Source organism: Podarcis bocagei (genome assembly GCF_964188305.1).
Source record: "Podarcis bocagei genome assembly, chromosome: 10".
Lineage (NCBI taxonomy): Eukaryota > Metazoa > Chordata > Lepidosauria > Squamata > Lacertidae > Podarcis > Podarcis bocagei.
Window position 1 is genome coordinate 58,243,770 of NC_138135.1, and position 22,561 is coordinate 58,266,330.

A 22,561-nucleotide genomic window follows, 5' to 3' on the forward strand; every position below is an offset into this window, starting at 1 on the left:
AACCAAACTGTGCAGAAGAAGTGCCAACTGTCAGCCAATAGGCAGGCCTTGTGGAATGCTTTGCAAATAATTGCCAGGTGCCTCCAAACCACCTTTAATCAAATCTTTACCCACTCCACACCTGACATCACATATAATGGACAGGTGGGCATAGCTTGACCAAAATGACCTCATGGCTCAAATAAAGAGGCCTGGTGAGCTTAAGGCTAGAGGTTCTCCACCCATTTTACAGCTTCCATTCCCACTATAATATCTGGACTTCATATTTCAAAATCTCTGTTAATTAAATAGCTAAGTCTAGATTTTTCAAATCATTTGCTTTCAAAGTGCTGTATTATTAACATAGCTGGAACCTTCAACATGTAAAGAGCAAATCCAATAACTTTCAGCCATTGGTCAAGAAATTTGTTCTAGTTCCAATCCATAAAACATCAGGTGAGCTACACGTGCAGCGAAAAGTTTCTACATTCCTGCTTTTGACAGCAGCCTGCCATGATGGCCAACAGGCTACCAATAAAAGTCAAGAGACTATGAGAAGCAGTAGAACTCAAGAGGAATTGCTCTTGGTTAAAAGAAAGGCGAGCAACTCCAGTGCACATTTGCAAGACCTTACATTTACTCAAAGGAGCTCATAAGATTCCTCTACGTACCTATGTGAAGAATAAAGATTTACCTTATACTAAAAACAACTTATCAGAAAACCTTTCAAAATCTATTTTATATACACACATCAAATTAAAACAGACAATCCATTAATCTTACCTGAATTTAAAAGCTCTTCAATAGCAGGCAAGTTTCCAGCCACCAATGCTTTCTTCAATGCTTCATCTTTGTCATTTGACTGCAATATGTCATCCAGTTGCTAAACGGGAAAATTACTACATTGGTTTAGTGATTAAATATTTAGTTATTTTACACTTATATTCAACCTTTTTTCCAAAGTTCTCCCTACAACAAGTTCAAGGCTGCACACAATATTTATTAAATTTCTATATAGTGGATGCTCGGGTTGTGAACATGATCAGTGCGGGATGCACGTTCGCAACCCGCAGCGTTCGCAACTCACAGTGGAGTGTCTGCGCATGCACAAAGTGCGATTTGGCGCCTCTGCGCATGCGCGACCGCTGAAACCCGGAAGTAACCTGTTCCAGTACTTCTGGGTTTTGGCAGGTGCATATTCCGAAAAAATGCAACCTGAAGCGGCTGTAACCTGAGGTATGACTGTACTGCCCTTCATCTGAGGATAACAGGGCCGTTTACAATATAATACATTCTCCCCACTACAGAGGGACGCGGGTGGCGCTGTGGGTAAAACCTCAGTGCCTAGGACTTGCTGATTGTACGGTCGGCGGTTCGAATCCCCACGGCGGAGTGAGCTCCCATCTTTAGGTCCTAGCTCCTGCCCACCTAGCAGTTCGAAAGCACCCCTAAGTGCAAGTAGATAAATAGATACCGCTTTATAGCGGGAAGGTAAACGGCGTTTCCGTGTGCTGCGCTGGTGCTGGCACGCCAGAGCAGCTTCGTCACGCTGGCCACACAACCCGGAAGTGTCTCCGGACAGCGCTGGCCCCCGGCCTCTTAAGTGAGATGGGCGCACAACCCTAGAGTCGGACACGACTGGCCCATATGGGCAGGGGTACCTTTACCCCACTACTACCATTTTATTCTCACAGTCCACCTTGGAGGCTTATTAAATGGAATTACGTGACACATCAGAAGCAAATAAATGTGAAAAATTTAAAGTGCACCCACCCTGTTGAATTGTGTCACAGCATCCCTTCCCACTTTTCGGGTTGCGCTCCGTGGCGACCCAGAAGTAACGGAACGCTCGCACATATGCTCAAAATGATGCCACGTGCATGTGCAGAAGCAGCTGATCACGCATGCGCGGGTGGCATTTGCTTCAGGATGCAAACGGGGCTCCAGAACAGATCCCGTTTGCATCCAGAGATACCACTGTACTATACAGTGCTACCTCAGGTTAAGTACTTAATTCGTTCCGGAGGTCCATTCTTAACCTGAAACTGTTCTTAACCTGAAGCACCACTTTAGCTAATGGGGCCTCCTGCTGCTGCCATGCCGCCGGAGCCCGATTTCTGTTCTTATCCTGAAGCAAAGTTCTTAACCTGAAGCACTATTTCTGCGTTAGCGGAGTCTGTAACCTGAAGCGTATGTAACCTGAGGTACCACTGTAATCTGTGAACTCTTGGTTTACGATTCCTCTATTCTTATAATTTGTAAATCCAATAAAAATGACTTTTTTTCTTTCTCTTTTGTAAAGCACACCTGGCTCTACACCAAATTTCAAAGAGCAGCACACTACACCTTGGAGGCTTATTAAATGGAATTGCCTCGACACAATTGAAGCAAATAAATGAGAAATATAAAGGGAACTCTGTTGATTGTTTTGTGGCACCCATTTGCCCACTTTTCTCGACAGCTGTATTCTGTATCTCTTGCTTTATGATTCCTCTATTGTGGCCCATGGGCATAGCTAGGATTTTTTTTGGGGGGGTGGCGTGGGACGACACATTTTATAAGTTTTTTTGGAAGGTCGCAGACGTTTCCTTTAATATGTAAAACAAAAAAACAAAGACTTTGGTTGGGGCGGGGCAGGCTTTATTATTTCATTATTATATATTTATTGAATTTATACACCACCCTATACCTGGAAGTCTCTGCTGAGGGGGCAGGGACAGAACCTCAGCTTGTTAAGTGTTTCTATTGCTTTTTAATACTTTTGGAGGATTTATCGGGCGACGCCCATATTCTAGCCTCTGTTACTTATATTTTGAAAACCCAATAAAACCATTTTTTTAAAAAAAATAAATATCCACCTGGCCCTATGTACTCCGAATTGCAACTGCTTGTGACCCGCCCCCCGCCCCCCCCCAAAATAACACCGTGGCAAACTCTGGGCGCTCAAAATATATGCCCTCGGCTGTGAAACTCTCCACACAACCTACCTCACAGGGCTCTTGTGCGAGTTACAAAGGGGGCCAAAAATAAAAAAAAGGGCTCTGCCTCGAGGGCTTCAGGTCACAAAACACCCGAATATAATAAAATGACTGTACGAGGGACGCAAGGGAACCGACCCCAAAGGGCCTTTTGAGTAGGAAATTGTGCCTCCTGGAAGCGCCTCAGGCCCAGGCCTTCCTTACGTGCTTCTGAGGCGTCGCCTCGACGGACCCGACGACCCAGCCGTCGTCGTCGCTCTCGCTGCTCTCTTCTCCGGCTGGCACCGCGAAGGAGAAAGCGCCGCTAGCCATCCTTCTTCCGCCGCCTCCTCTCACTCGACGGCGACCGCGCCGTTAAAAAATAATGCGGGTTTCTGTTTTTCAAATCCCCACGCCACCCTCTAACGCGCAGGCGCAGAAGGACGGGGACGCAGGGCAGCAACCGCATATGAAAGCGGGAAAGTTGAAACGCCCAGAGAGCACGAGGGACGGTTGGCGCAGTCCATCTTCGAGGAGAGGTGGGGGGAGGATTTGCCTCCTGTTGAAATGGTGAATTTATTCTAGTACGTTAAAATACTAAACGCCCCCGGGCGTTCAAGTGGTACATCAGGGGTTTTGGGGTTTTTTTGCGGGGGTGGGGAGTGGCCAGAACCCAGCACCAGGTTTTTGTGGTAAAATTATTATTATTCTTCTTCATTTGGTTTTACCCCACCTTGTTCCCTTATGGGACTCAAGGCGGTTTATAGATAAAAAAAACAAAACTAGAATCACAACACATAGAGAGGGAAAAACATATAAACCATTAAAAACAATGAAACATGAGCAGAATTAAAACTGTACATATAAAAAAGCAATGAGCTACTGCCCTGATGCGGTGCAAGCTGTGAAATGAAGACGTGCATGAGTTGTCCTAGAATCTACTCCTAGTGGATTTATCCTTCATAGTAACTGGAGTATTGCTGTTTTTTGTTTGTTTTTTTACTGTGTGAACCCTAAAAGTAATTAATTGCCATTGGGGCTCAGTGGGATATAGCCTTTAACTGTTCTTACCTGGGAGTAAGCCTCATTGAATTACATGGGACTTTCTTCCAAGTAGGCAAGGTTAGCATTGCAGCGTGTGTGGTAAGCTTGGGTAGAACTGTTAAGGCCTGGAAGTTTCTTACAGACTTTTCACATGAAAGAGGAAATGAGCTTGAAATATCGGGATCTGAAGATGGAAAAAAATACTGGTTTATAGAATGGTTGGATTTTAAGGAATATCACATGTAGCTGCAGGACAGAGAGATGGAGGCCCTTTTATCCTTTTCTATCCTTAGTTTTTTTCTTTTTCTTTCTCTTTCTTTGGGTCTCTCCCTTTCTTGTCTTTTCTTCTTTCTGAATTTGTTCTTTTTTAGACTAAATAGTTGTTTTAGTATATTATAAAAATATACTTTGTCATGGGTATGTATTTTATATATCTATGAATAAGTACCAATAAATAAGGTAATGAAAAAGGAAGCAAGTGCTACTGAACAATGTGGGACTTACTTTTAAGTATATAGACCCAGGAAAATTAGCTAGGATTGCCTGAAGTTCCTTCTTATTTCTATGTGGCTTAAATGGCAATCCTATACATGTTTACTCAGTAGGTCCTTATATGAAGTTTTAAAAACACACACACACACACACACACACACACACACACACACAAACAAACCCCAAAGCAGTTTTACAGAGCCCCCCTGGCCCGCCACCAGCTCACAGAAGCCAGTGGCAGGATGGGGGCTGTGTTAAAAAGTGCTTCCCCTTCCCCAGCCGAGAGAGTCCTGCACCTGCTCCTGCTTGCACAAGAGTAGGAGCAGGAGCAGGGCTGCTCAGCTGGGAAGCCGAAACCCTCCCTTCCCAAATGAGACAACCCCACAGGTAGGAGCATGTAAATAGGAACGGGATTGGGGCCACTCAGCTGTCCCAAGTCTTATTCTCAGTTGAGCTTTATCTGCAAGACTTCATATTGGCCAGTAATATGGGGGGTGGGGGGGTGGGGAGAGACATGAAATGCACTGCATTTGATATATGGCTATGGTTCTTGTGCATTCAAAGCGTACCATAGCATACAGTGGTACCTCTAGTTACGTATTTAATTCATTCTGGAGGTCTGTTCTTAACCTGAAACTGTTCTTAACCTGAAGCACCACTTTAGCTAATGGGGCCTCCCGCTGCTGCCGTGGCGCGATTTCTGTTCTCATCCTGAAGCAAAGTTCTTAACCCGAGGTACTATTTCTTGGTTAGCGGAGTATGTAACCTGAAGCGTATGTAACCTGAAGCGTATGTAACCCAAGGTACTTTATTTCAAGATGTTCAGCTCACTACTCTTAACATGGATAGAAGGGGAAAGATGCATACTGGGTGTAGTATGCAAGATGAATTCATCTTGTCTATTTGCAGAGTGGCATTAAAATATTTGCATTATTTTCTTGTTTCTGAAAGAAAACTATCAGCTCTGCTGTTCCCTATCCTTCATAATGAGCCCTGCAGTGATTTTCACCCCTGCATAGTAGCAACTAATTTAGAGCATGCTAATAGGTATGAACAGTTCCAATTGTTCCTTTAGCACTTGCAGAGGAAGATGTAAATAAACATTAAAAACAAAAACAAAACACCAAACAGCTTTCAGTGCTAGTTAGATCCAAAGCAGGAATTCACCTTGAAGGTACAAATGACATTTTTATCCTTTCACAGCATTTCTGCCAGGAGCAGAAATAGAATCAAAGAACTGGAGAGCTGGAAGGGACTACAAGGATCATTTAGTCCAGCCCCCTGCAATGCAGAAATCTTTTGTCCAGTGTGGGGTTCAAACCCACAACCCTGAAATTAAGAACCTCATACCAACTAAGCCATACCAGCTATAGTCTCTTAAAATGACCCAAAGTAAATTACGGAAAATTTGTACTTAGCCATCCTTACAACAGCACAGTACAGACCTCAACTTTATTTGCCCTATAGACCATTCTCTCCTAATAAGAAGTGGTGGAGTGAATGTAAATTAAATCGTGTCCTCCCTAAAAGAGGGCACGTGTTGCTGTGAGACCTGGAGACCCACCTCCTATGTTGTGGGTGGGTGAGACAGGACAACCACAGCACCCGATTGGCAGGTCCCTCGTTGTTGGGTTCAATCTGGCCAATGGGGCACAGTCCAAATGATTGAGGGACATATATATATATATATATATATATATATATATATATATATGTATATGTAGGTTTTGGTGTCTTCGGGTGTCTTCCCGTGTAAGAGTTGGGGTGTCTAGGCGACGTTTCGACGAGGTCTCACTCGTCATCTTCAGGCTGGTGCTTTCGGCTTCTTGTTACTAGAACAAGAAGCCGAAAGCACCAGCCTGAAGATGACGAGTGAGACCTCGTCGAAACGTCGCCTAGACACCCCAACTCTTACACGGGAAGACACCCGAAGACACCAAAACCTGCATTCCTGTACCCGTGAAAATCTACGAAAGCATATATATATATATATATATATATATATATATATATATATATATATATATATATATATGCTTTCGTAGATTTTCACGGGTACAGGAATGCAGGTTTTGGTGTCTTCGGGTGTCTTCCCGTGTAAGAGTTGGGGTGTCTAGGCGACGTTTCGACGAGGTCTCACTCGTCATCTTCAGGCTGGTGCTTTCGGCTTCTTGTTACTGGAACAGGCTCTGTTCCAGTAACAAGAAGCCGAAAGCACCAGCCTGAAGATGACGAGTGAGACCTCGTCGAAACGTCGCCTAGACACCCCAACTCTTACACGGGAAGACACCCGAAGACACCAAAACCTGCATATATATATATGATATATACTCAGAGCCGCAAAGTGATTTCATGCTCTTTATTCAGCTCATAGTGGTGAGGAGGAATGAATGGAAGTCCCCTCAAAGTATCTGCTTTATATACATTATTTACACAATGGGCTGCACATGATTGGCTCATTCTGGAATTCTACTGTAAGCCAATCGGGTTGTGGATTCACTTATATCTGGAGCATGATTGGGTGGTTCCTGCCAACCAATCATACTGCTGCATTGTTCTAGGACCAATCAGACTGCTGCATGCTGAATCCTATTGTTCTAGGACCAATCAGACTGCTGCAATTTGGATCCTATTGTTCTAGGACCAATCAGACTGCTTCAGTTTGGATCCTATTCAACTCAGTACATAACACCCCTCCCCTCTAAGTTCCAGTCCTGCCCGGGAGGTCGCATTCATAGTCCTTGAGGTACGCCGGCTGCTACGTGTGCGTTGCAGCCTGTGGTGTTCCCTGGTCCGGGGTTCAGGTTCTGGCTCGTGTTCCAAGGATACTGGCTGTGATGGGGCTGTTTGGTCTGGCGCAACCGGCTCGCTCAGTCGTGGTACTGGTTCCGGTGTCCTTTTGGCCTCGCGGGTCCTCTCTGTATTTACTGATTCTGCCTCTCCTGCTGGCCCCTCCTGCTCTATGGGCCTCACTGCCCCTCTGTTCCCTTGGGACTCCTCTGACCTTTCCTCCTCCTGGTTTTCTCCCGGGAATCGTCACCATATCTGGTCGCAGTGGCAGCGCCAGCATTGCCCCCCATCCATTAGCACCTCGTACGACACGGGGCGAGTGACCCTGGTGACTGTGGCGGGTACCGATGCTGGGCCTGCCCCAAAATTCTTTGCGTACACTGGGTCCTAGGCCTCGAAGGTCCGGGGGTTCCTGCCTTCCCTCACCACTACCTCATCCTGAGCTCTATTGGGGTGAAGGCGGTCCAATCTGATTGCAAGGCGCCGACCCATTAATAGTTCAGCGGGGCTCCGGCCAGTTGTTGAGCTGGGGGTGCTGTGCTGTGCTAGGAGGAATGTGGCAAGGCGGTACTCCCAATCCCCTTGCGTCATGCGGCGAAGGGTGTCCTTGGTGGTCTGCACCATGCGTTCTGCTTGGCCATTGGTGGCAGGGTGGAATGGCGCCGAACGGATGTGGCAGATGGCGTTCTGCGCTGTGAAGGTTTGGAATTCTCCTGACGTAAATGCAGTCCCGTTGTCTGAGACGAGAGTGTCAGGGAGCCCGTGGGTTGCAAACAGCCTGCGTAGTACCTGGATGGCTGCGGATGTAGAAGTGGACGGTACCAGTGCGACTTCCAGCCATTTGGTGTAGGAGTCCACCACTATGAAGAATGTTTTCCCCTGAAAGGGGCCAGCGAAGTCCACATGCAAGCGTGACCATGGTGCTCGGGCGGACTCCCAGGACTGGACTGGGGCCCTTGGGGGATCTGGGCGGGATTCTTGGCAGGCCTGGCAGTGTTTGACCCAGGCCTCTATCTCTCCGTCGATCCCCGGCCACCACACATAACTCCTGGCCAGGGCCTTCATTCTTACTACCCCTGGGTGTGTCTCGTGTAGGGCTGTGAGGACCCTTTTGCGGAGGGGCTGGGGAACAACGACCCTGCTTCCCCATAACAGGCACCCCTTGTGGGCCGACAGTTCATGTTTGCGGGTTGTGTAGCCAGTGAATTCTGGCCCAGGGCTGCTGCTGGGCCATCCCCTCCACACCCAGTCCAGGACCCAGGAGATGACCCTATCTTTCTTGGAATGCTGTGCAACTTCTTGTGCCTGAATGGGGCTGTCGGGAAGCAGCTCCAGGCTCATAACCTCTTGTGCAGGTGCTGGGTCGAGGCCTGTTTCCGGTAGTGGTAGCCTGCTGAGGGCATCCGCATGGCCCATCGCCTTCCCCGGGCGGTGAATCAGTGCATACTGGTAGCTGGCAAGGAAAACTGACCACCTGAGGACGCGAGGAGACAGCACTTGGGGGGTCTGCTTTTCGGGGGCAAACAAGCCAAGCAACGGCTTGTGGTCAGTCACCACGGTGAAGGGCCGCCCATACAAGAAATCATGGAATTTTTTTACTCCCTTCACGATTGCCAGCCCCTCCTTGTCTATTTGCGAGTAGTTCCGCTCAGTTGCGTTGAGTGTCTGGGAAAAGTATGCTACCGGTACCTCTCTTCCATCCGGGAGTTGGTGTCCCAGGACAGCGCCAATGCCATAGGGCGAGGCGTCGCATGCTAGCACCACCGGCAGCCTCTCGTCGAAGTGTGCCAAGACCGAGTTTGAGACAAGCAAGTCCTTGACTGCCTGGAATGCAGCCTCCTGGCGCTGGCCCCACACCCAAGGGGCCCGCTTGTCCAGGAGTCTGTGTAGGGGCTCCGCTACCGCCGCCTTGTGGGGAAGGAAGGAATGGTAAAAGTTCAATAGTCCCAAGAAGGCCTGAAGTTCAGTCTTGCTCTTGGGCGCTGGGGCATCACAAATGGCCCGTACCTTGTCCCCAGTCGGGTGGACCCCTTCTGCATCCACCATAAATCCCAGAAAGTCCACCTGAGGCACTCCTAGTAGACATTTTCCCCGCTTCACCTTGAGACCCGCCGTTTGGAAACGGTGCAGAACGGTGCAGAGGCGGTCCTCAAACTCCTCTGGTGTGGGCCCGGCAATCAACACATCATCGAAGAAGGGGGTGACGCCAGGAATCCCTTTAAGGAGCGAGTCCATTAGATTCTGAAATATGCCTGGTGCCACACTGACACTGAATTGCAGCCGCTTTACCCTGAACGCTCCTCTGTGCGTCACAATCGTCTGTGCCTCTGCTGTGGCCTTATCTACTGGCAGCTGTTGATATGCTTGGGCCAAGTCCAGCTTGCCAAAAAATTTCGACCCAGCCAGGGTGGCAAGGACATGGCTGACCACTGGCACTGGGTATGCATTTTAACTCTTTCTATGTGGAATTGTTTTAAATCGTTTTATATATGGATCTGTTTCTGATTGGTTTTTTTAATGCTTTTCTTGTTTTATGGTTTCAGGTGTTTTATTTGTTTTATAACTATGTGCTTTATTGTTGTCACCTGCCCTGGGACCTAGGGTAAATGGCAGATAAGAAATATAAAAAACTGGAGGAAATAATGATACCTGCATCTTCAGGAACTTGTGACCTTTCCTAGCCCACATGTTGTTTTACACAGGGTCTCCCAAGTCGTCGTGACTAGCAAAAGGTGGTTGTGGCATTGGGAATACTGTCATTTATATACACATCTACAGAGAGAGAGAGAGATGGAGAGATTTTGCAAGGTATTACAAGCCATACCCATCATCGCCTACGTTTGCAATACTCTAGCTTCTTGTCTGATTAACAGAGGTATGTGCACATCAGGGGAACTTAGCTTCAAGTTGCTACTGGGTCAGGGATCTGTCCAAACACTGCACGAAAACGGGCTTATAGAGGGAAAACTTAATTGTTACCAGGTTGTGCAGGCCCAATACATTTTGTTGTCTGAAGTGGAGCTCAAGCAGTGCTACCTGTCCATTGTCCAGTTAGGGCAGGAAAACATAGGATTGTATAACTCCCTGCAATGCAAGAATCTTTTGCCCAATGTGGGGCTCAAACCCATGACCTCAAGATTAAGGGTACACCATTCAGACATCCATTCTTCTGTCTGCACCTCCTACTCTCACACAGTGCTGCCTGGCACCATCAGTCCACCCAATAATTTCCTCTCACATCAGTGTCTCTCCCTTTGTTGTGGTTGCTCTGTTATGTTGCAATGCACCTGCTCTTTGCTTTTGCGGGGGTGCGCACTGTGGTCCAGGTGGTTTATTTTATATTGCCTAGTGACAGGGAGTGGAATTAATTCGCCTATTTGGTCTCCTCGTAGTCTATGATTCTACACTATTTTGGAACCCTATTACAGTGGTACCTCTGGTTACGAACATAATCCGTTCTGGAGGTCCGTTCTTAACCTGCAACTGTTCTTAAGCTGAAGTACCAGTTTAGCTAATGGGGCTTCCCGCTGCTGCTGTTGCAGCGCCACCACACAATTTCTGTTCTCATCCTGAGGTAAAGTTCTTAACCCGAGGTACTGCTTCCGGGTTAGCAGAGTCTGTAACCCAAAGTGTTTCTAACCCGAGGTACCACTGTATAATCAGTTGCTGAAATCTGATCATGAAATCATGGCCGTGCATATTCCTCAAGCAGAGGAATTACTATTTTAGCCAGTGGCCTGAAGCTCAGTAGGCAAGTTGTCTCAGAAAGGACTTTTTAGGGCACAGAACCATGCCCTGTACACACCAACACTTACTTGCTTATTACCTGTATTAATCACTCAATGCTGTGAATTTCTACAATGGTATAGATATTATATTACTATTTACAGTCTTTCTTAAGTACAGAGATGCCAATCTATATATTGACCCAAAAAGAGATTGTATTCTTTAAGAACTTTTAAAATGCTCTACAAATAATTAAACACTCTTTCTTACTGCTTGATACTCTTTGTTGCTCAACTGTGTGGGACAGCATGCATGTGCCTTTTGTTCAGTCACAAGAGATACCAGTCTTGGATTTTTGCCCTTCCAGCCTCAATAATGTTATTGTTCTAGGATTATTAAATGACACTATGAGATGGAAGAAGTTAAATAAAACTGCCTTTAGAAACATAAACCTTATGAGCTGGCCAGAGGGAGATTCACACACTTTCCACTCCTCCTACCTTTACTTTGGCCCTGAAAGAGGATTGAAAGTTGCTCAGAAATCTTTGCTATCCGGTCAAAACAACAATGGCCTTCTGCAGAGCCAGGCACCCATGGCTACATTAAGCTGGCCCAAACGGTTGTGGTGTTTGACAAATCTATGCTAACATTTTGGCTGTGGACACTTTTGCCTTAGGTCAGTTACCATCTGCCAGACTCATATGTTACCCATATACAAAGTGATAGCCTGCTTGTGCAGTTATTGAGGGGATAATAGAATATACTGTATTTTTCGCTCCATAAGACGCACCTAGTTTTTGGAGGAGGAAAACAAGAAAAAAAATATTTTGAATCTCAGAAGCCAGAACAGCAAGAGGGATAGCTGCACAGCCTGCATTCGCTCCATAAGATGCACACACATTTCCCCTTACTTTTTAGGAGGGGAAAAAGTGAGTGTTATAGAGCAAAAAATACGGTAGTTTATGCATTGATTCAGCTAGTAGCAGATTTTAGGTGCCTTTGTGGATATGGAGCTCTCTCACAATAAAAATAATAAACCATTTGCTGCCTTTTCATGACACCTATCATGATCTGCTTGAGGTAGGTGCATCTCTCTACCTAATGGTAGATTGTTAGGACCACTGAAACAGACCTAGATCTGTGCTCCAGACATTGGAGTAAACAGAGGAGCTGGCTTGCAGCATAATCACCTTTGCAAATTCGACTACAAAATATTCCTTTCATATTAAGCTTGCAGATCCAACATCTTTTATTTCCAGATGTTGAAGACTAGGTAGGTAGTGTAGGCAGATGTCAATCCATGTTCTTCATTAGTGGCATTGCTTATGTCGGCTACGAAATAGAGACTTACCATACTTCTCTACATTTCACATTGCGAAAACCAGTCTTAGATTAGCCCTTAGCAAGGGACGCAGCCCCAGGCAGAGATAGCGTCAGGTGGATTCTACAAAAACAGATGTCAATCAAACGGTGAGCAGGTGGCTCAGCTGGCCCTGCAATAAACTGGAAAATAAACCACCTATCCAGCAGCCAGCCAGCATCTCAGTCCATCTGCATTGAACACACATATCACAAAATTGGCACTCCGGATTCTCTGTACTGAGCCAATCTGGAACGAATTGTATAATGCATGAATGCACCCTATATCTGCCGATTAATTTGCACATGTGACAATAGCACAGCTTTCCACCGCTATTAGCAGAGACACAACCAATAATCATTGTATGCAGAGGCATATTTTCCAGTTTTGAACAAATAAATCTTATGTTTTGGTTGGATCTCCCTAGAATTCTCAAGTGCTGGTTTTATTTTGTTTTTAAGAATTTGACCAAAAAATGCCGTGTGGAATTACCCTATCAGTTTTATTTTTGCTGATGGGAGCTATTATCACAGTCCTGTGGTAAAGTGTGCCATTCCATATGACAGATAGTGGCCCATGAACTAGCAGTATGTTTTGACTGCTGTATGTTATAGTTGGTACCAACTAATAATCAGGGCTTCAGAGTTATGATGACATTCGCTTGGTCTACACATTGCACACAAAACCTAAGGATGGGTGTAAATACTTAACCTATGGAATATTTATACGTCTGTTGTTGCTTTAAAAGGCAGGGACTGTAAAATGAAACAGGAAGTGGGATACATGAGGCCACAACACTTCTTTTCATTTAAATTTATTTTTAATAACACTTGCTTAAAAATGATTGTTTAAGTTACCTCTATATCTTGATTGATTTGCTTTCATTTGTGAGTGAACAAGGTAAAATCTATACCAGGTTTTGTTTTATTTTATTTTTTGAGATCTGTGAATGGATCTCACAACCTTTGCCTAAAAGCAGCTGCATGCCTACTTCAGAGTAAAGCCCACTGAATACAGTAGGATTACTTCTGAACAAACATGGATCAATGCTGCACGAGAGTTAGCCGGTGATTATATGCTTGCTATCTACATAATCACACTCTTTTATTCTGGGCAATTGACTGGAAATTATAATTAAGCATCCTATGCCTTTGTACCTATAATCAGCAACAGATGTAAAACACCATCCCATGCCTTAAATTGCATGTTAAAAATCAATTTGAAATTATTAGTTATCTCTCATTGCTGTTTAACTGTCTTTTTCTCTCTCAAAATGAAAGTAATAAAAGTAGGGGAAATTGGTAACATCTGTTTAACGTACGTCCATGGGAATGCTACTTCATTCTTATATCAAGACATGTGTCTCATTTCAAATGAACCTGGTCAGTTTTCCGAGAAAATGTAGACTTGTCTCGCTTACGTTTTCGTGCAGATGAAATTTACATGAGCTCCAGTCTTACTCAGGTAGGCTGCTAATACATTGATTTCAGTGATATTTAAACAGTCATGGTGGTGACATGTGGCCTAACTATTTGATCATTTCTTTACTTGCTACATTTATATCCCACACGGGTGCCCCTGCCAGAATATTTCTGGTCCCTTCGCCAATTTATTTTTGTCAATGAAATAAAAATAATAAAGTCTGTAGCCTACTTATACTGTAAACAGGTCTGCAGTATCACCAAACCTAAATTGGAGTGCATATGGGATTTGGAAGCATGGAACAAATGAGTGCAGTCTTTTACTATGTTTTAAATCAGGGTTTCCGAAACTTGGGTCTCCAGCTGTTTTTGGACTGCAACTCCCATCATCCCTAGCTAGCAGAACCAGTGGTCAGGGATGATGGGAGATGCAGTCCAAAAACAGCTGGAGACCCAAGTTTGGAAAACCCAAACCCTATTTTAAGTAGTATGCTGTTGTGATCAAGTGGGTAGTTAAAATGGTTTAAGGGAGATGCAATCTAGGTTAAGGGACCTTTGCAAATCCCTGTTGCTAGAATGTTAATAAGGGAATCCCTTGTACTATAACAGGTTTAAATCAGTATGCTTTCTAAAAGGTTAAAAAGAGATTAAGTAGCATCAGCTTGGCAGGGTGGGGGGTCCTAATAAATCCTACAGCAGACATGGAGGGGAAATTCAGCTGTTTCTTTCTTGACAGAGCTCTTACAGAAAATTCCTCTTCTGCAGCTGATAGCTGCTTTGGGAGGAATCCCCAATTGGTGCCAATGGAGACATGGGTATAGCGGGAGGGGGGGAGATGCTCCCCTATCAATAAAAATCAATAAGAATACATAGCAAACTGAGGTTATGCCCCCCTAACAAAAGACCTGCCAACAAAAATCCTGGCTACATTCATGAATGGATAATTTCCTCCCAACAGAGTAGCACACTCAGAATAGTTGGCTCTTGATTGCAGCTGGGAAGGAAAGAGTTACATCCTACTAGTTGCCTGCTGTAATAATGATCCTGATAATTATCAGCCCTCCCAGCTGATGCTGTTTGTATTTTTAAAAACCAGCATCTTCAATGCAAAGACACATTTAATGTCACGTCTAGTTTGGCCCTGAGCTACACTAGGAGGCATATATATGCGCCTCTGTGCAGGCTAGAGAGCTACATGCTGAGGAACTAGAACGGCAAATATGTAAAACTAGTTACCCTATTATCCTTTATATGGAGGACAGGTATATAAAATTGGTTCTTTGCAACCTGTCTATCATCTTTCATAGCCTCAGGAAAGGCTTGGCCTGAAGTTCTTTGATGTCATCTGGAATCTTTCCATTTTAAATTAACTTTGGATCGCGACCAAAACGAATGCTGTTCTTGCTGGACTCTTTGAAGGTTTCTTCATAAGCATAGAAAGATGTGGAATTTATCCCAGTTACAACTATAAAGGGAGCCCTTGTAATACACTATACAATAAACCTGTTTGCCCTGTTTCTCTATGGTGACCTTGTTCAAGATTTGGTAGTAAATGTTTTATTCCTAGTTACAGAAGCATGCGCAAAAAAGTGCAGAGGCCTCAGAGGTGTCCATGAACTTAATAATTAAATCTAGGCCTTTACATTTTCAGAATGTGACTATTAACACCTCTGAATTCACATTAAAAGCAACAACATTTAGGGCACAATGGGTGACATTCTGTTCTTGCCTACAGTCCAAAGAACCGTGTGACTTAACTCCCAATGAGACTTTGGACTTGTGTTTTTTGAACACCCCAATGCTGCATAGAAAGTGTGTGTGTGTGTGTGTGTGTGAGAGAGAGAGAGAGAGAGAGAGAATGAGAAATTATGTGTACACCTGAATCTCGAGATTTTGCCAAGAATCTAGACCAGAGATCTACTTTACTGAGTTCAAGGACTTTATATTGGCATTATATAATATTTTTTTATGCAGACCTTTGCATAAACACACTGTTATTGAATGCTTTTAATCATAACTTTTTGCCCTTCCTCAAGGAGGAATTATACTCTGTGTTCAGTGCTACCTCGAGTTACAAACACCTCGGGTTACAAGCACTTCAGGTTACAGACTCCACTAACCCGGAAGGAGTACCTCAGGTTAAGAACTTTACCTCAGGATGAGAACAGAAATTGCAGCAGGAGGCCCCATTAGCTAAAGTGGTGCTTCAGGTTAAGAATGGTTTCAGGTTAAGAACGGACCTCCGGAACGAATTAAGTACGTAACCAGAGGTACCACTGTATGTTTGAATACAATGAGTGTGTTCCTTTTTTAAAATAGTATGAGGGAAAAACATTTAAAATCGGACAATAAAATAAATTAACACCTGATATATATATATATATATATATATATATATATATATATATATATATATAGACAAGTGGCCTTGACTTTAATGGGACATAGTTCCATATAGGATAGATTTTGACATTAGCTATCAATGGCATGCACTCACTTATTTCAAGGTTGTGAGTTCAACCCCCACGTTGGCCAAAAGATTCCTGCATTTCAGGGGGTTGTACAAGATTACCCCTGTGGTCACTTCCAGCTCTACAATTATATGAAATGATTTCAGTGGTAAGCCCCACTTTCCTTATCAACTCTAAATGGAAGGGTCTCCCTTCATTGCTTTTCCAAGCATCTAGTGCAAGGTAAGAGATATCCGATTGCTCTAAACCTCTCTGAAGTCAGTATGATGTACTGGAGAACAACCACTCTTCTACAAGTTCTGAAGAAGGATGGGGGAACCTTATTATTATTATTATTTATTTGTTGTTGTTGTTGTTGTTGTTGTTGTTGTTGTTGTTGTTGTTGTTGTTGTTGTTGTTATTGCTTGCCAATGGCAAGCCAGCAGTGAATTTGTATTTCTGGATTCTTGTCTGATAACATATAGACTCTGGTAATAAACCATTCATCCCGGTGAAAGCATGGATGGAGCCCTGTACATTCCAAGGGTGCGCAAAGCTACAAAGCATTTTAAAGATCTAGATCTTTAAACTTTTGATTCAGCTGTTAAACAAATGACAGTTGTGTCTTCCATATCCATGAATCCTGATGATCACTTATATAAACAATGTCAAGTGGCAGTAGCAAATATATTTCTAAGCAAATGTGACTTTGGTTTCCAGGATGAGTGTTAATAGTTGTGTACCACCATCAATTATCTTAATCTTGTAATTTCAAAGTAAACAAATCTGCTATAGAAAACCTAAAGCCTTGAGATAGAAAAAACTTCAGACTCCTTATGTCTGTTGATCTCCTGTTCTCCAATGTCACTGTGTGCTTTTAGCAAAGCCCCTGGTTTTGACACAAGGTGTGCAGAGCACTTTAGAAGGTGAGACAGGATTAGCTATTTCAATTCATGTTGTAGTTGATCTTTGATGTTCTGGATCTCCCCGAGATGCCACAGTTTACATTTTCTCTTTGTTAAACTCAATTGGTATTCTGCTAATTTATCGGAAAAGGTCAGCCCTGCATTTCCTGTGAAGTAATTAAGAGTTTTTGTACTGGCTTAAAGATTTTGCTAGTTTATCATTTATCAAACCACTCAGATTAGGGATTTGTTTGAAGTAGAAGTGGCCAATCAGTGACTAAAGTAAATTGTCAATGGAGAAAAGATGCGGATATCATTTGGAGAAAAAACTTGTCACTTTGGGGTAACTAATCCTATAAAATTGCATTTTTTGGTATCACATACCAGGTAGACAGAGCACAACTCTCTATCCTGGATTTCAGGAGCCCTTGAGGCTATCTCTCCAGACCACAACCCTCCCTAGTCTTGCTTCATATCTGAGTGTGAATGTTTCCCTGAACTCTGATAAATGACTCTTCTTGCTAGCCTCTATGGAAGATAGAGAAGGGTAGAAACTAGCCTACTGCACAAGCATAAAATATTGTCGTACACCACCTCAATCTCTGAGCAGTGCGAGATCCCAAGGCTTCAAGGTGCTTGCCCAGGGTTTCTTCTGGACAGTGAAGCACAGCGGAGACTGTGGTGTCTTTATGATGTATGGTTTATTTACACATATATACAACCCTGAGCCTACAGTGGAGGGGTTCACCTTAGCCATAGCCTTGGATTCAAGCAGAAAACACCTCTCTTGCTTCCCAGTCTGCAGCTTCTCTTCTAGCTTCTAGCTCACACAACTCAACTCTCCGCTCTCAACTCTTCCTTTGTCCTTCTAACTATTTGCGAGTTGAACGAGGGGCCCCTACCCATTTGCTGTCTTGCACAGAGCTCCTACCTTTGTTCCCCTTAATGGCTCATCCCCCAGGCTATCACTACACCAGGAAGCTAGCCTGACTATTCCAAGAATTAGAAGGGCACCCATGCATTGAGCCTAACCACCCCCCACAAAAAAACCTCATAGCAATATATACATTTCTCTTCCCACTTTTGCCCTGCCTACTGCTAGCATGCCCACACGCGACTCCAGAGGGTTGTGCAGAAGATAATGTGACGCTTGGGCTGCAAAAGCTTCCCCACCCGTTACATTGTGCTTCTCTTCCCTGCATGCTCAATATGTGAGGTTCACCTACATGGAGGCTAGACAGACTTCAGAGTTGCAGTTATTATCTGCTCTCTTTTTATTACAAGGTTTTACTTCCTGTTCTTCAAGATAGAAATAGTTCTGCAGTAGCTTATAAGGAACACTAAACTACTGTACTTTAAAAAATAAAAAATAAAAACACAAGAGACAGTAGGAGGTAAGATGTGTTATCAGTTAAAAGGAAGGAACAGGCTGCCCCTGACAACTTGCTCAGCCTATAAATTCCTTTTCAGTATCAGACATGAATTCACAGTCCTTTCATACAGACAAAAATCTGCCCCTGGTTTTTGCCCAACCTTTCTTTGTTTCAGCAGCCTAATGTGGAAAAAAAAAGAAAAGGCCCTTTTTTGCCTTTTCTATTGTTAAACAATTGGTAGCTGAAATCCTTGCCACCAGTAGATCCCGGATCTATGGTCTGCCAATCCCCTCCCCCACCCTAATAGTTGTCATTCACCACCTGTACTAATAATGGAGAAGATCCAACATGTTCTTTCAGTCTTTCTTTCTCAGTGTGCCATTATTCTGGGATCTGAGGTAAGAGTTTATTTTCCTCCCCTTTTGCAATTAATTATTTCAAGCTCTTAAGGTTCAAGGGAGATTTATAATTTGCATTAAATACACCCCCCCCCCAATTTTAAAAAGAAATTTGGGTGTGTATCATAAAAATGGAAACCATATTAATTGCCTGGGTATTAGAAATTGATATAGCATGACAATAGAAAAAATACTCTTCAAATTGAAGGAACAGAATATGATGTAATATAACACTGGTTATTGTAATACTACAGTGGTACCTTGGGTTACATATGCTTCAGGTTACATACCCTTCAGGTTACAGACTCTGCTAACCCAGAAATAGTGCTTCAGGTTAAGAACATTGCTTCAGGATGAGAACAAAAATCGTGCTCCAGTGGCACGGTGGCAGCAGCATGCCCCATTAGCTAAAGTGGTGCTTCAGGTTAAGAACAGTTTCAGGTTAAGAACGGACCTCTGGAACGAATTAAGTACTTAACCTGAGGTACCACTGTATGCATATGCTAATGTCCCAATCCACATACCAATAACAATATAGTTTTAAGCTTTAAACTGATTTAATCTCATTGATATGTCAACCTTTGATTGATATGTCTCATTGATATGTTAGTTGAGACTTTTCAGGGATAGTGTTCCATAAATGAGGGCCCACTGCTAAGAGGGCACTTCCTCTTATAGCTACCCACTGTATATTAGCTGTAGAGGCACTTGTTGAAAGGTTTCAATTGATTACCACAGGGCATGGGCAGCTGGGCACAGGAAGAGGTAATCCTTCAGATACGGTGGTCCAAAGCTCGGATAGCTCAATTGATAGAGCATGTGACTCTTAATCTCAGGGTTGTGGGTTCAAGATGACCCTTGTGGTCCCTTACAACTCTGCAAGTCTATGATTCTAAGTCCTGAAGAGCTTTAAGAGTCAAAACTTGCACTTTGAATTTGGCCCAAGTAATGGACTGGGAGCCACTGAAATTGAAAACCACTAGCATAACATGCTCTTATTGCTTAAGCTTTCTGCCATATTCTGTTCCAACTGCAGTTTCCAGACCATTTCTGAAGGCAACTCCACATATACAACAGAGCTCTGCAATACATATATACAGGAGGTTACTAGGGGCATGTACTACTGTAACCATGCCATCTAAACAGGGTCATAGCAAATGTACCAGCCTAAGTTGGCTCAGGCTGACTCTAAGTTGACTCAGAGGCACAGTGGATAGTTGAGTCTCTAATGGCAAAGACTGATCAACAGGAATCCTCAAACTATGCACCTGGTCCTTAAGGGGAGTGCAATTCCATCCAGAATATGTTAAGTACCACTCACCTTAAAAGGATGAGCCACCACCAACATGATCTCTATCTCACCTGGATTGAACTTCAGTTTGTTAGCCCTCATCTGTTACCGTGGTGAGGTATCCATTTTGCACAGCCATAGCCTTGCTTGTTCATGAACATCTGAAAATGCCTTAATTAGCAATACAGAAGAGAGAGAGAGAGAAAATTAAATAGCTCTTTCAGTACAGTAGTTTATAAGAGATCAAGTGTGATGTGCAGATCTATGTGGGGGAATTTTATGTCAAAAAGGGACAACTAATTGTAATAAAATTATTTTTAAAAATCTATTTATCTAGGGATTTTCCCTGTTGCATTTGTATCATCCATGTCAATAATATGAACATAACCAATGTCCTCCTCCTATCTGTGACATACTAAAATCTGGAATGGGTTTTAAGCATTTAGCTCTCTTGTTGCCTTATTCCCATTTAGAAATTCACACATACCTTTATTTCACCCCCAAACTTCTCTTCCACGTTATCCTACGGCTCATTCCACCAACCTGTCACCCCCCCAACTCTTTAGTCCCATGTGCTTCTACTGCATTTTGGGAAACCTTGGTACAGATTTTGGCCAAACTGCCCATTAGGTCATTGCTAACCCAATAAACCTGGGAGGGGAAAAAAATGTATCATATGTGATCATCTCTGGATGCATTACCAAGGTTCCTTAAGCTGGATTGATTGCCACATCTTAGAACCTTGTCTATTTCAGCATGATGGCTAGGTCTACAGGTGCAACAGAAAAGGCGGTAGCAGGCAGCAGAGTCCTGAGTAGGTAGAATGAACTATAATTTCACACTTTCAGTAGAGGAGGCTCAATTTGCAACATTATCCCAGACAAAACAAAGAAATGCAAACTCCCTGCACTCAGAAAACTAACATATCAGGGAGTGTGCTGCTATAGAAGTGTTTTCCCAAATGTGCTACATGGAAGAGCATTGAAATCTAGGATCCCTGAAGTGGTACCATCCACCTGACCACTTCAGGATGCTACCAGGCCCAGGAGTGGGAGGAAAGATAGATGATCCCTCCTTTTTTTGATACGTACAGGCTAAAGTTAACTTCAGAAATTAATGTATTGGGGGGCTCAGGTATAAGGTTCTATTAGTTAAATTGGCAGTTACCTTGGCAAAGATATTTTTCTGCCTGAAGCAAGGACAAAATGATGCTGTCCTTGTCCTCCAGTCAAGATAGAGAAGGCAGCCTTGATGGCAGTATCTGGTAATCTGGCACCAATGTGTGCATGCCTATAGTTAAAGGAATGCTTAGCACATTTAGGAGACAGTTAATAAAACCTAGGTATAAGCCTGTGGTTCCCAACATGGGCGGCAATTTGATTTTTAAGGGGGGCAATTTGGATGCTTGTTTAGACCAAACTAATGGCCTTTTAGGCTTCCTCCATGTAAATAGGAGTTCACTTTTTGAATAATAAGAATTATATGTCACGGAGGGGGGCATCAGGATTTTAGAGATGCTTAGGGGGGGATGGCCTAAAAAGGTTGTAAACCACTGGTATAAGCCATGTTTAATGGTGAAAGTTCCTTGATGCAGATAGCGCTTCTAAAGCCTAGATTCTTTCATATCACTTTCCTCACAAGGCATGGGGGGGAGGGCAGCTGCCCCCCTAAATAAAGTCAATAAATAAAAATACTTAACGTAAAGTAGAAAGATTTTGACAGACTTTTCTGAGCACTTGGGAGTCAAAAGAAAGTAATTTAACTGTCCCCGAGACATTCCTTTCTGAATCTGCTAAACAGACGATGGTGCCACGGGCGTCCTACCCCCCTCCCCCCAAATCCCCCATAAATCATGGCTACGCTCACGTCCGAGCTGCGACCTCTTTTTAATGCTGGTTCTCGGGTTCAGTCCACACGTTCAGATGGGAGCCGTAGGGCGCTGACGCTTAATGGGAAGGAGCTGTGAGGAGAAGCTCTTTGAAGGCGGCGGGAAGCCATAATCATTAGCAAGGCTCCGTCAGGGAGGCGAGGTTGCTATTTCAGGACCGTGGCGACCGCTAACAAGGTTGGCTCGGCAAAGGGAGCGAGGCTGGGCGGCGGAGGGGTGTGTGTGTGTGTGGCGGGAACGACGACTCGCCTCAGAGGCTTCTTCCCCGGGACTGGAGAGCGCGCGCTCGCTCTGCCCGGAGAGGCACCTGGCGCGGGGCGCTTTTCTTGGCGCGCGCCAGTTTTTGTGGGTTTTTTTTTTTTTTTTTTTTTTTTTGTTAAGGAGCGATTCCTTTGGGAGGATGTTGCTCCGCGTGAAGAGGAGTACGGGGCGGGAAGCCGAGGGCAGGCTTATGAAGCCGAGCGGGCGCGCAGAGGCGGGGAGAGGG

At 44.1% G+C, this 22,561-nt stretch overlaps 1 protein-coding gene and 1 long non-coding RNA gene across 4 annotated transcripts in view; both read right to left on the bottom strand.

Annotated features, from left to right (window-relative positions):
* The window catches only part of ASZ1 (ankyrin repeat, SAM and basic leucine zipper domain containing 1), a 36,875-nt gene extending 33,424 nt beyond the window's left edge, over positions 1 to 3,451 (bottom strand). Inside the window, exons 1-2 of one of the 3 annotated variants that reach the window (XM_081211714.1) lie at positions 3,162 to 3,447; positions 763 to 862 (exon numbers count right to left, since the gene is read on the bottom strand). In XM_081211714.1, coding sequence (XP_081067840.1) covers positions 763 to 862; positions 3,162 to 3,269 — 208 coding nt within the window. In that variant the 5' untranslated portion in view covers positions 3,270 to 3,447. Of the gene's footprint in view, positions 1 to 762; positions 863 to 2,966; positions 3,093 to 3,161 lie in introns of those variants that run through there. The other 2 variants (XM_081211716.1, XM_081211715.1) reach the window with 2 other exon arrangements.
* A 6,281-nt stretch (positions 3,452 to 9,732) lies between these two features.
* Positions 9,733 to 22,373, bottom strand: LOC308596688. Its single transcript, XR_014012655.1, has 3 exons — positions 22,053 to 22,373; positions 20,217 to 20,357; positions 9,733 to 10,034 (listed from the first exon to the last, which is right to left on the bottom strand). It is a non-coding gene; the product is annotated as an uncharacterized lncRNA (long non-coding RNA).
* Between the last annotated feature and the right edge of the window lie 188 nt (positions 22,374 to 22,561).